General features: G+C 43.6%; 1 protein-coding gene across 1 annotated transcript in view; it reads left to right on the top strand.

The window, feature by feature from the left end:
- ZDHHC6 (zDHHC palmitoyltransferase 6) overlaps nucleotides 1-14,685 on the top strand; it is a 136,235-nt gene that overhangs the window by 26,934 nt on the left and 94,616 nt on the right. Inside the window, exons 2-3 of the mRNA XM_086922790.1 lie at nucleotides 5,208-5,701; nucleotides 8,749-8,840. Coding sequence (XP_086778916.1) covers nucleotides 5,435-5,701; nucleotides 8,749-8,840 — 359 coding nt within the window. The 5' untranslated portion in view covers nucleotides 5,208-5,434. The remainder of the gene's footprint in view (nucleotides 1-5,207; nucleotides 5,702-8,748; nucleotides 8,841-14,685) is intronic.

Raw genomic sequence — 14,685 nt, 5'->3', positions numbered from 1 at the left:
GGGACAGGAGCCACCACATGGGGGGACAGGAGCCATCACTGAGGGGAGGGCAGGAGCCTTCACAGGAGATGGAACACAGGGGTGGGCATGCAGTATTCTAGCATCATCTTGGCCTTCTCGCCCCCTCCTGCAGAAGACAACGAGAAGACAGGCTGTCCAAAATGCCATCCCCCACTGTGATGTACAGTACTTACAGGAGATACTCTAAGAGAACTGATTGTCCTCCATACTTTGTTAACCAGTGTGGGTGCGCTTGTGCCATTTCTTTATTGTATTACATTATGCATGTTTGAAGAACCGAGGTTTGCTTACAAATTAGTGACAGTAATTAAGCTTGCTGAAGAGAACCACGTGCTGACTCGGTGTAATCAGGGGTGTAATCTGGCCGAGTCTCGGATGTTTGGGGCCCTGGGTAGAAATGGAATGTGTGAGGCGGCGGCCCCTCTAAATAGCAGATACAAGAAGCATTCAGGGCAGTTTGCATGTGAATGGATGCCCCCTGCTCCTGAACCTGCAGCCCCTCCCTCTGTCACCTTCAAGCACCTCTTAACAGCTCATCGAGGGCTGGAGGTGTGAGGGTTGCCACCCCGCTGTGCCTCTACAGTGCTGCTGGGGGTCTGAGCTTTCATACAGCATCGGAGTCAAGAAGGGAGGTGGGGGCAAGCTGTGCCCGGTTAAAATTACGGACAAATGGCGTCCGTTAAAGAATCCTTAACGGACAGACGGCCGAAATTATGGACTGTCCGTGAAATTTACGGACGGTTGGTCACCCTATGTATACCTAGTAACCTGATCCACGAGCACTGCAGCTGCCGCTGTTCACAACGCTTCTCGCTCCCGATGCAAAACGCAGTGGGAGTGAACATTTCAAAAGAAGTGGGACATGCACCCACCTTTAGACATTTGCGTACTTTCATTCTTCAAAGACACGCAAAAGCCAATCCAATGTGTGGGAGGAGTCAGATACACACAGAGTAGTAACAAGCAGCCTCGCAAAGCAGCGCATTTCGAACAGCCTTCTGACATACAGGTCAAGTTATTTAATGTTTTGCTCAAAACAGAAAGTTTAAAGGATTTTAAGGCATTTTAAAAATCTTAAAGACCTTCCAGCACAAATTGCTAAACAGCATCTGCAGCAACTTTTACTAAATATAAATTGCACATGCAACCTACTTGGACCATGTGCCCACTTAAAACATGCAAAAACGGATCCAGTTGTTTTAAGGAAAAAAACAATGATTTACATATAATAAAAATGCACCCTTAATTTGCAAGTTTGAAGGACCAATCAACTCATATTCTGTGAGTGTCATATCTGTTAAATTAGAAAACATATTGCACTTGCCAATAAACACCACTAAAAAGCAGGGGAAGAATGTTATTAGGACTGTATCATTCCACGTTTATCTACTTACTTCACTACTTACCCACTCACTTTTTTGCACTCGAAATAATAAATGATTTGCAAAAATACTGAAGAATCATCAGCTCACCACACAACTTGATACACAAAGCAATTTGTGGGTAAGATAGGGTGGAATATAACTTGTTTTTATGACTTATGCAGTGCTTTGATGTGTTTTAGCAATACCAAAGGGGATGATGGACGGAGTGTTGAACATTGCAAGCACTAACTCCCAGTCAACTGATCTGGATTTGATCCATCATCATTCTTTAGCTCACTCCGCCACCCCAATTCAGACATGGCCATATGCAAATCAGTCTGACCCTGTGCCTCATGGGAACATTCCAGCCCGAACTGCCAAGCCATGTCTTCCCTGGACCGGAATCAAGCATCCTGGGACCGGTTTCTGGCTAATCAGCCGTCATCAGCCAGGCTAGCTTGAATCCAGTGGCAAAGTGAGCAAGGGACTCATGTCTGGGCATACCCTGCCAACTTAGGGCGAACAAAGCAATACCAATGGGGATGATGGACGGATTGTTGAACATTGCAGCACTCCCCCCCCCCCCCCCCCAGTCAACTGATCTGGGTTTAATCCATCATCATTCTTTAGTTCACTCCGAATCAAGCTATCCTGGCTGAAGAAGGGTGAAACCCTAAAACCCGTCCTAGGATGCTTGTTTCCAGTCCAGGGAGTACCTGGCTTGGCAGTTCGTGCTGGATTATTCCCGTGAGGCACATGGTCAAGACTGATTTGCATCTGGCTGGGTTCAAACTGGAATGGAATGGTGAGCAAAAAAACGATGGATTTAGTCCCAGATCTCTGTATTGGGGTGAATGTATGACATTGTTCTGCATTCTGTCCATCAACGATTGTTTTTGCATTAGTCACCCCAAGTGGAACGGGTATGCCCAGACGTGGGTCCAGTGCTCTCCATGCCACTGGAATCAAGCAATCCTCGCTGAAGAGGGGTGAAACCCCGAAACTGGTCCAAGGATGCTTGTTTCCAGTCCAGGGAGGACCTGACTTGGCAGTTCGGGCTGGACTGTTCCCATGAGGCACAGGGTCAAGACTGATTTGCATATGGCTGGGTTCAAACTGGAATGGCATGGTGAGCAAAACAACGATGGATTTAGGCCCAGATCTCTTTACTGGGGTGAATGTATGACGCTGTTCTGCATTCTGTCCAACTGTTGTTTTTGTGTTGATGTGTTTTAGAGCAACTTTAATTGTATTTCATAGTACTTTCGAGAATATATTATTTTGTAGTCAGTAGTCATAGTAAATGTAACTGTCACTGAAAACATATCTCCAGCATATATACGCACACACATGCAAACACATGCAAACACATACAAACACATCAATACACACACAGGTGTACATGTAGCATGCTGCACCGTGAGACAGTATCACACTGGTAAATTTGTGTGTATTTTAAGGCAGCAGTGCAAAAGCCTTAGCTTAAGAATAGAACAATAAGCAGTAGCGCTATATTTACATAGACAGCATGCATGGAACCAGTGTAGCGCTTGTTCTTTGGTGCTATAATGATGTAATCTTACATTATACAACTTTCATACATAATAGAATAGAGCCTGCTCCCTTCAATACCTCCGGCACCAACAGTAGTTCACCTCGTTGGAGCAACCACTTAAGCAGCACAGGCCACACTCATTTTATTTTATAGCAGTGATATGAAGGCGCTTTTGTACATCCTTGTTGTATTGTTACTTCCTGTGATAATTACATGGGAACTACACGTGTGTATTGGCACGGCCGTGGAACAATGCCCTGCACCACCCTCGTGGAATTCAATACAAGAGCTGTTTATGAGAGGTCGTACTAAAGACTGTTTTGCAGAATATCATCACCAGCAGAAAAAAACAGCGCAACCTCTTTCACAAAAGTAGGCAATAGCGCTTGTGAAAAGAACTGCGCTTAAAAAAAAAATAATGTAAGCAAAAGCGGGTGGCCCCAGATTGCAAACGAAAGCATAAGCACAAGCACGATGCATTGTGTACCTAGTAACCTGTTCCACGAGCACTGCAGCTGCCACCCTGCGTGCCGCTGCTCACTCCTGAGGCAAAACACCATGGGAGTGAATATTTCAAGAGGTGGGACATTCACTCGCCTTTAGCCATTTGCTTGCTTTCATTCTTGAAAGACACACACAAAAGCCTATCCAATGTGTGGGAGGAGTCAGACCCATACAGAGTAGTAACAAGAAGCCTCGCAGAGCAGCGCATGCACGCTGCTAGGCTCAACCTAAAAAATGAGCCTTTTAAACAAGCTTGCTTTTTACCCAAAAGCTATGATACGAGCTGATCGTCAAATGACCGACACGATACAAATAAAATACAAGGTATTGAATAGTGAAACCCCGTAAAGTTACAACGGGTCATAAAACACATATACAGCTATTTTGAAAGTCAAACAGTTTTGAAACATGGTGAGAAACACAAAAAAGCTATTGGTAGCGATCAGGTACCGAAAGCAGCCCAAACAGTGCTGTGACTGACACGTTTCTGCACACAGCTCCAGGGAGGCAGGCGTGTGAAACAAGTAATGTTGTGGGAGGGGTTTATGGGCACATCTTAATGTGCCGAATTCTGGTGTATCAGGCTTCAAAGGAGACCATCAAAGTGAGCAAACATGTTTGTTTTATATTTATTGTAAGCGGCTGCAAACTCCAGCTCAAAATGTTTGCACCAAGCAAGTAATGTAGTTGGAGGGGTGAGGAACGAGACAGGAGCACCAGGTCCAAGGGGGAGTGGGAGGGGCTACATTGCCTTAAGGCTCCATGGAAACCAGGAGCAACATACTGCGAAAAGCCGAACAATGTATGATTAAACTCCCGGGAAGAAAGGGGATGGTTAAAACAGCAATAATCCTGTTCAACAAGCCTAGAGTGCTGTGGGGCTGAGGTAGCGCAGTAGAGGCTGGAAGCTGAACTTGCGTTCCATTTAGGTGGGAGCGCCTGGCGCCATTCTATTCCTAAAAATGAGCCAAACCGAGCAAAAAAAATTGCGCTGACAAACACATATATTAAGAACAGAGTAAGCGTACCTGTAACAGGGTAAGCCCCATGGGAGGAAACCAAGCAACAAAAGGAGGGGCAAATGCAAACAAGTGACCAGTAAAAAACATGCATTTTCCAGAACCACTACAAAGAAGCAATTAAAATCAACAGGCAGAAATGGGCGTGCACTTACTCCACAGAGCAGATACAGCATGTTTCGAAGAGACATCGCATGCACTGCCTAGGCAAGCCTTAAAAACAACAAAAGTCTACTCGTCAGTTTCTCAAAAGTACTGTATTTCTTGAATTCGGTATAGACTCTAACATTGTCCCACCGAAGACCCATTACCTGGGCAGCTTTACAATGATCTTATAGCAGCAAACTTGTTTTGAAATGGGATAATGTACGATAACAAACATGTTTGCATTATATATTGTTTTTACTACTATAGGCCTTTATCGATCGAAGTACCACCTGTGTCTGCTCTGCAGCCATTTCAACTGAATACATTGGTTAGAATTTCTAGAGTAAGTATTGGTCGTAAGGAAAGGTGCCTGTATGGGAATGAGGCTCTTCCCGTGCTGGGGTTGAATACATGTAATCATGAAGTGTGGTACAAGTTTACTCGCTGCAGTTTCAAAATTAATAAAAGCAAATGACAGTGTGAATGTCGGTCTTCTCAAGTAACATGACGTGATTGCCACAACTCAAATATACTTTTTTTCAGGAAAGTTTATAAAATTGCTTCTTATTAAATGTGATTTTCTTTCTCCTGCTGTAGGTTGGCTTTTGGTTCACGACATTCCCTTCAGGATACCAGCCTTCGTGAAGGAATGCTACGCCACCTCTCAATATGTAATGTTTTGCCTGCCGTCCAATAAGCTTGCTTTCAGAAGAATGACTATTTTTGAGAACATGAAAACTCATGACCGATGGAAAGTATTTCTCGAAAAACCGAATTTGCGGTCTTAAAAGTAGGAGCCTCCCGGGCCTCCTGCTCAGCTAAATATGGGTGGGCCTGGCTCATTTGTGAAGTTTGAGAATCTCCACGAGCTGAAGCGGCTTTTTCATTGGGGCCCTATCATAGCCCTGAGTGTGATAACCATATGCTCAATCATGGCGGTGATAGACTCTGTCCTCTGGTACTGGCCCTTAGACACAACCGGAGGTAGTCTGAACTTCATCATGCTCATTAACTGGACTGTCATGATACTCTATAACTACTTCAACGCTATGTTTGTGGGACCAGGCTATGTTCCCCCAGGATGGAAACCGGTAAGAATGAAAAGGAAGTTATAAATTGAGAGGCACAGCTTCCTTGAAATGGAATGTGTGGTACCCCTAAAAAGAGAGAGTGAGAGGAACGTCTTAGTGAGTGCAGTGCAGAAGTACCAGTTTGAGCATGAAAACCTATGACAGAGGTCTAGAAATGATGCATGCCTTCATTAAATGTAATCATATTTGCATCATGTAACCAGGCATCCGAAAAACCAATATAATCACTACAGTATTATAGTTCAATATTATTTTTGCAGTTGACTACTTGTCTACTTCCATACATTATATTTAGTTTTTCCCTGCATTTTTTTAGTTCTCACTATAGACTTCTAGTCTAACATCTCTGTTTTCACTTCTGCTTTTTTACTACTTTTATTTTCAATTAGTCGCTTAATTTGTCAAACAATCAGTACCGTGGGCCAAAGTTTTACCGAGAAGCCCATAGCTGGTGATGCAAGTATCAGGGGTGCAAAATACCAAGGCTGCGCAGTATTGATTACACCGGATTCCTCTGTAATCTACCACCATACGCTTGCTACTTGCAAGTTCTTTGTTATCCCTGCTCGGCCTGTGCCACTTTGTTCTGTCCCTCTCTTCCTTTCTTTCCCCTTCTGTGTTTTTCTCTCAATTGTTCCGGATGAAACTGTTGTATTGGGTGTATTTTGAGTATACTGTGTGTAGTTCTTTGAAACCTTATTTGTGTTGTATATCGAAGAGCTCTAAATTAAGTTTTCTAAAGGAGTTTCAAGTAATCTTGAGTACTCTGAGTTTCCTTGTGCTAGTTCATACTTAATGAGTAGCTGCACCTTGCATGAGAGACAACTCTGCTGTATTATTTATTGCTGTATAAATACAACAAGAAACTATCTAGTCCATGGGAGAGTAAGTCCTAATTTTATTTGTGATTACCCAGAAGATATTATCTAATTGCCCTCATCTTGCCATATCTAAGCTCATCTCAGTGACAAACCATAAGAGAGGAGAGGAAACCAATAAAACTGTAACTAAGAAGCTCAAATTTGGAGCAATGAAGATCATTGGATAATAAAGAGATCATTAATTATTATTCTAGCTTGTGTGTTGCTGTCTTTACTTAATGAGTAGATTGCCCAGTTTTCCCTGAGAAGTCAAAGAAGGAAACTGAAGACAATAGCCGTGAAGCGTATTAAGCCATCAAAGAAGTAATTGCTCTTCTGCGGTAAAATGAATTCCCCAAAAGTAACTTCTTGCCAGTAGACACACCTAGTTGATCATTCTGAATAAAGGGATTTGTGCATGTCCAGGTTGCTACTTGGCTCGTTTTCAAATGAGAAACCCATTTGAATGCCTCCAGCATTAGCCTGCTGGAGTTGCATTGAATGGTAACCGAAGCAAGGCATATATTTCTTTATTGCAGCCTTAATACAGTGACAAATGCAGAAGCCTCTGGTTTCTTACCATTCCCTACTGAACCAAACTTAAAACTGTTAAGACCTTAACTTTCTTGTCTCTCGTAAAAAAGCTGGATTGGTTTTCGTACATCCTGTGTATGTGGAACCCTTTCCTCCTCCTAGCATCAACTTCTCTTGAGGCTGAAAGGATGGTCTTTGCCTCAAGCTAACATTTGTCCTGTGAAATCTTCAGAGGGAGATCGGCCATCACAAGATCTACCAATTCGCTATGTTTTCTTTCTTATGTGATGGTCACCGAGAACGCTGCTTTCGGGACAGGAGGAGCTAATCTCGTAAGTGTACCAAGGAGCATTAGGGGTCGCTCTGAGTGAATGTTACTGATGCAAAGGCATATAGAAATAGAATTAATACTTCCTTAAAGTCAGGTCAGTAATCCGAGCACCAAATGTAGAATAGCACTACTTGCAACACATAATTAGTAACGAATACCCAGGAGTCTGTCTTTCTTCCTTCAGATATGCTACTCTGATATTTGCATCTCAAGATTATCAGCACAATCATGCGCAGAGTGATTCTACTATTATTGCCGTCTCATTTGAAGAGTGATTTTAACACATGTTCTTGATTCTCACTGTTTCCTTCACGTCGTGTAAGCGAAAAAAGTGTATTTGTAGAGTTACAGATCTAGCTATATATGCCCTACCAGATCGTGTAAGCATGCATACGTGGTCATAGTTTTTATAAGCTATACTAACCGGCTCAATGAGCTGTAAAAAGTAATAAGTGTTTCAGTGAATTGAGGAAGTAGACGTACCAACTTGCATTATCTGGTACAAATAGGGGGCCCTCGACTTACCTAAGCAATTGCAGGCTAGCAAGAATAACGTGAGAAATAATGTTTGGTTTTATAATATTAGTTTGCAAGTGTGCTAGATAAATTACATTGATTTGCTTTTCTGTTACTGATAACTAACCTGCTAAACAAGTTGGCCCTGCGTTTGTATATCCTTATACAATAAACAAAATGTAAAAGGTGTGGGGAAAGGCATCTAGTTCATAATTACATTCTTTTTACAGTTGTCTTTAAATATCCCCTTTAAGAATGGAAATTGGTTGGTACTATTTAAATACTGCTTTGACTTATAACTCCAAAAGTAGTATAAAATATTACAACTTTCAAGTGTTCTCTAAATCTCTGCACGCATGGAAGCACCTTTAGCTGTACTAATCTTGTTAAACGGTGAGACATATTATTGACCAGAACCAGCGACGGCCCGTGGAGGGAGTTACGGTGGGGCAGGAGGGCGGGGAGGGGGAGGGGCAGGGTGGAGGTTGCTAAAAACCGGCATATGGATAATTGCAGTTAAGTAAACAATTTAATTAATAAAACGAATTTCGTAGCTCGCAGTGCATTGCATTTTGCGATGCAAGGCTCGCTACGAAATTCGTTTTATTAATTAAATTGTTTACTTACCTGCAATTATCCATATGCCGGTTTTTAGCAACCTCCACCCTGCCCCTCCCCCTCCCCGCCCTCCTGCCCCACCGTAACTCCCTCCACGGGCCGTCGCTGACCAGAACATAATATTGCCTTTCTGGTCACCAAGCGTTTCAGGAGATATGTACTTGACTTCTTATTGTTTTTATTGCCAGGAGAATTCTGAGGACACCATGTATCTTCAGTACTGCAAAATATGCCAGGCATACAAAGCTCCACGCTCACATCATTGTCGCAAGTGTAACAGGTAAGATGGTCTATATATTTTCTGTACATGGCTGCCATTTGCATTGCAGCTTTCCCATAGTATCTCTTCAAGGAAAGAGAGATTAAACCTTATTAGAAGCGTTTTCTGAAAATACAGATCTTGAAGGAATGATGCATGTTTTGTATGCACATATTTCTCTTCGCGCTACGCTATTAACTGATTGGTACTAGATTAAGATGTGCGTCAAAATGTCTACCTTTATTTACTGGCAGACGTGCCTCCCTTGCTCACTTTGCCACTGGATTCACTCTACCCTGGCTGATGACGGCTGAATAGCCAGAAACCAGTCCCAGGATGCTTGTTTCCAGTCCAGGGAAGATATGGCTTGTCAGTTCGGGCTTGACTGTTCTCATGAGACACAGGGTCAGACTCCATATGGCCATGTCTGAACTGGGGTGGTGGAGTGAGCTAATGAATGATGATGGATTAAACTCAGATCAGTTGATTGGGGGTGAGTGCTTGCAATGTTCAAAACTCCATCCATCATCCCCTTTGGTTTTGCTTGGTTCGCCCTAAGTTGGCAGGGTATGCCCAGACGTGGGTCCCTTGCTCACTTTGCCACTGGATTCAAGCTAGCTTGGCTGATGACAGATGAATAGCCAGAAACCAGTCCCAGGATGCTTGTTTCCGGTTCAGGGAAGACCTGGCTTGGCATTTCGGGCTGGACTGTTCCCATGAGGCACAGGGTCAGACTGATTTGCATATGGCCATGTCTGAACTGGGGTGGCGGAGTGAGCTAAAGAATGATAAGGATTAAACCTAGATCAGTTGACTGGGGGTGATTGCTTGCATGGTTCAACACTCCGTTCATCATCCCCTTTGGTTTTGCTTTACTTACTGGCATAGCGCAGGCTCCCGGGTTTCTTGCCTGGTAGTTCTCCAATACTCTGATTCTGCAACCTCCTGAAGTATTTTTCAACTATCTCCTAGCCACTATGTTTTCTTTTCTGGCCTAGGACTGGATGGCTATGTGCTATTCCACTACATGCTGGTGTTGCCTCTGGCAGAAATGCTGATTCATGTGTGTCCTTGGGTGGGTCACCAGCACGGAGGTCTGCTTTGCATATGTTTGTACCGGGGTACGTGTGGGTTCGGTAGCATATTTTTTTCAAGCTTACTTAGTTGGGCAGTCCAGGTCGGTTCTTTCTGACACGCCCTGGGGCCTTTCTCCATTGTTGGGTCTCTGCCTTGGTGGAGAGGTTATAGTGGAGAAAATTGGGAGCTGAGAACGTAGTAAAATAAGGTCATTTCTGGGTTTAGTTGTTGATTACTCCCTTCTCTATCTTTTATAACGGACCTTTCCGAACCTTTATGGATGGTTATTACTTCCTGTGTTATTACTTCCAGGTTAATTGCTCTTCCTATTTAAATAGACTCAGAATGAGGATTGTTGCATTACAACGTTGCTCCTAGCCGGGACTTCATGTGACCCCTATTCTATCATCTCTGCCTGCCAATATTCTTGTTAGAAAAGTTGTTGTCTTAATGACCAATATGTAATTATTTGTGATATCAGCCAATATGGCTTCCTGGAAAATGTGGTGTTCTAGTCCCTAGATTTCAATATGTCTGGAAAGCCAGGGTTCTCTAATCCTGTAGCCCTCGCTCATTCTCCTGTATTTCTACCTTTGTCTCTTAAGTTTGCAATGGACATGGCATATTTCTCAAATTTATAGTACCTCTGAAGGGGATTCCTCTGGCTATCTTTTCTGCTGTTGGCCGGAATCTCACCTCTCACTCCATTGTTGCTACATGACCTTTGATCCCTTCTGTTGTTCCTCAGGCGAGGCCAATCGTGCTCCGAGTCATACCTAGCAGGCCTTTCAGTGTAACCTTGATCAGGCTCTCTCTGTAAGTAAGACCAGTCTCTTGAGTCTCCAGAATGGTCTGGCTGAAGGAGACCACCGGACTGGCCCTTCCTCTAGAAAGAGTCCCTCTTGGATCGGATGTCACATTGCATGTTCTCATTAGAGGGCATTACTCCTAGCCAAGTTCTGGATACAGCACCTACCAGTGCGAGGAAGACCTTGTCCCTCATCTGGCATAGGAGAGCCCCTGATTCCCTTAGAGGCTTTCACACACCGCTCCCTATTCGGTCACTCATTCACCTTCGTGCCACACAGTGCCAGCTACTCTAGGCATTCCTGGCTGCCTGGTCTTTTTAGGGAGGAGAGGGGGATCACAATACACCCCCTAACCCCTGTTCTTTCTGAACTATACCTTTGATGGACCAGCGATCATTGACCGCCCACATACAAGGTTGCCATCTTGGAATGTCTCAGAAGCACATGCTCAATTAAGTCATAGGCCCTTGGAGGCATTAAAGATCGCACCAACCATCACTCCTGACTGAGACATTGCTACCGGCTGCCCAAATGTGACCCCAGTGCTAACCCTGGGCAGCCATACCCTAAACGAAAGCTAGAGCCATGGCAGAGCACCCAAGAAGTGGTTATTATTATTATTATTATTATTAATTAAATTTATAACGCGCACAGCTACCCTAAACAGGGTTTCCCGGCGCAAGCAAGTCAAACTACTGCGAACTGAGCTCATGGATAACCAATCACTGAGAAAAAAGCCAGGTCTTAAGATCTCGCCGAAAGTTAAGGTAGAAAGATTCCTGGTTCATCGAACAAGGAAGGGCATTTCATAATCTAGGACCAAGGAATGCGAAAGACCGGCCTCCCATTCTAGATAATCGGCAACTAGGTGTTACAAAGTTGCCCTGAGTGGCTGACCGTAGAGACCGGGAAGGGACGTAAGGATGAACAAATTCCTGAAGATAAGGAGGCGCCGACCCTTGTTTGATTTTAAAGATCAGGCACAAGGTCTTGAATTTGATGCGGCTCTCAATGCGGAGCTAATGTAAATCCCAAAGGATGGGAGAGATGGATGATCTCCTAGGGATAGGGCATAGGAGACGAGCTGCGGAATTCCGGACCACCTGGAGTTTCTTCAACACCTCCTGGCTTCCACCGCTCTATCTTCATGGCTGCCAGGCTCTGCTCTATATGATTTCATTTTAGTTGAAAATTGAAGGGATTTTTTTATTAAATCGTCTCCCACTCTGAGAACATTCTTACCTCTATGCCTGTTGTATTACATTTAAGAAATCAAGGTTTCTTAAAAGTAAATTCCTATGTATTCATTTATTTATAAAAAAGTTTATACCTCGAACAAGATCCTGAAGGATATCTGAGCGTTTTACAAAAGGATGGAAGGAAGGCGATAATAGATGCCGGCAAAAAAATTATGAAAGCATTTCTGTTTTCTCTTGCAGATGGGGCCCAATATATCATAACTTGGAACAAAACTAATTGACCATAACAACTAAAAATCCACCGCTCTTGGCTGCTGTCCTCAGCAACAAATTAAATATGACGGATAAAATGTTTAACTTAATCTCAGCCATTTGTGATTATCACTCGGTTCTGTATTCCAACCCATTGTTTTCTCTCACTGTGCAACTCTAGACAACGACTTGGCATATGCAAAACAGCTGTGGTCCTGCTCGAGTAGGAACAGTCCAGCCAAATCTGCCAGGCCAGTTCCCCTTCAGACTAAAACACAAGCAATCCCAAACCAGTTCAAGCCTACTCCGGACTCGTGGGCAAAGACTAGTTTTAGTCCTGCGGCACAGGAAACACCTTACCAGGGGCGGCTCTAGGCTCATGGCGGTTCTGGGCAGGGAGCGTAGGTAGGAGGCCCCGGAAGAGGGGGTCCAGGCGGGGCGGAGCGCGGAGGCCAGTGAAGAGGGGGGGGCTCAGGGTTTTTGGAAGTGGAACAGAGCAGGAGCCGGCAAAATCCCTGCCAGGGGTCGCCACGCAAATATGTATCCATCCTCAGAGGATTATTATATTAAGGATATTTATTGGCGTGGTGGCCCCTGGGGTTTGGTGGCCCTGTGCAGGTGCACAGCTTGCACATGCCTAAGGCCGCCCCTGACCTTACCTGGACAAACCCATTACATTAGGATGCCCTATAGAGTCTAGTGCACGGAAAACTTTTTGAACTTGTAAGATTTCTGGGCGAGTTAAAGTAAAATTTATATACTCGTAATCAAATGTAATGTAGTTCCGTTCTTTCCAGATGGCTCATTAAAATTAAGTACTAAAAACATTTAAAAAAGTCAAAAAATCCCAGGAGAAAGGGTCCCCTGTAGAGTTAGTTTATTACAGCACTGGCTTGGCCTGCGAGAGGACAAGTGATTTGGCAGAAGAAATTTATGAGGAGGCCCCCTTGGGTAGTTGTCTGGGACTAGGGGGAATAGGTACAGAAAATATAGGATGTCCCACGCTTGTGGATCTACAGGTCCTATTTGTCCGATAGGACAGATCTGCGTGTGAGAGGGTCTGGGGTGGTCTTAGTTTGGATTTAGCAATAATATACGGTTGCTGTTTAATATGCTTGTTTGTAAATAGACAATCTTAAACCCTTTAGAAACATATTCAAAAGACAAATTAAAAAGACATACAATGCTTGTACTACAGGGTGACTCTAATAAAAATTAATGTGAAAACAATTTGCGTTCTGGTAGAACAAGTACAAATTTATTCTTTCAATGCAAATAAAACATGTGGTATTAAAAACAATGATAAAAAACATGAATATCAATACACACAATATTATACATATAAATAAAAACAAATTGGGTACATAACATCAAGAATCGAAGATTTGGGTCGACGCGGCGTTTGGGTTTTCTTTATGTAACACCTTCTTCAGGACCGATTCTAAAAGGTTATTTAAAAAAAACATACAATTACCCACTGTTTATTGATTTGTACATGTTTACAGTTAAAGAACTACATTGTTTTTACTATACATATGACTATTTAGCACCCTGCACTTGTACAGTTCTGTAATTTTACTAACAAAGCATTGAAAACATCATTTTGATGAAAGGCATGATTAATTGTTAATCAAAACAGCAAATTTTATACGGGTCATACCGCAACTTGGTGGTTCAAATCCATACTAAAACCCCTCACCCTATCACGCTTTTGACAAATAGTCTCTATTGACTAAAACCGTAATTAGACATCTGGAAATGAGACTAATTTGCACCACCCACTCTTCTGTGTATATATAGACTGGTGCTTGAGGGACATGACTATTATTCCTCCATTACAGTTTATATTCGGGGTTTCTTTTGGGAAAGAACAACTTAATTTTATTGACCCCGGGTAAGATGTCTTACTTAAAATTCATTCTTATCATCCACTCTTATAAATGTAAGTGGGAAGTATTGCCACAGTCTTATACGATCTGTTGGGCCACGAGTCAATGGAATATCAGAAAGATTTATCTATTTAGGAGAAACAAAAATGTATTTATTCATCTTTGTTCTATGTGATTTCTCTTTTCACTAATTTAGTAAGAAAGTTGATTTGATGTACCTTTTTTCTTTAAGATGACAGGCCTTATACACTGTGCGAGGGAGCCACAGTTCTGTACTTTGGTGTGGAGTTTCCTTATAAACACCGCTTACTTACCGCGCTGACCGGTGTTGCCGCCTAAACCTGAGCTGAGCAGTAGCTGCAAACCCCTTACCTTCGCCAGGCACCTGGGACACACGCCTCTGCCGAGATACCGCCGCCGCCGCGCTCGGAGACCCCAGCGGCAGCTGAGCGGACTCGGTACCCCAGGGGGCCCAGCTCTCGCGCACGCTGTGCGCGTCATCTTCTTGCGCCAGGAGGCGCCTGAAAAGCCGGGTCCCCCGGACCAGGGTGTGTTGCTGATTACTTACCGCGCTGACCTGTGTTGCCGCCTAAACCTGAGCTGAGCAGTAGCTGCAAACCCCTTACCATCGCCAGGCACC

This window comes from Lissotriton vulgaris, chromosome 5 (assembly GCF_964263255.1).
Source record: "Lissotriton vulgaris chromosome 5, aLisVul1.2, whole genome shotgun sequence".
Classification (NCBI taxonomy): domain Eukaryota; kingdom Metazoa; phylum Chordata; class Amphibia; order Caudata; family Salamandridae; genus Lissotriton; species Lissotriton vulgaris.
The sequence above is the reverse complement of the archived record's forward strand: the minus strand, read 5'-3'. Positions and strand labels throughout refer to the sequence as shown.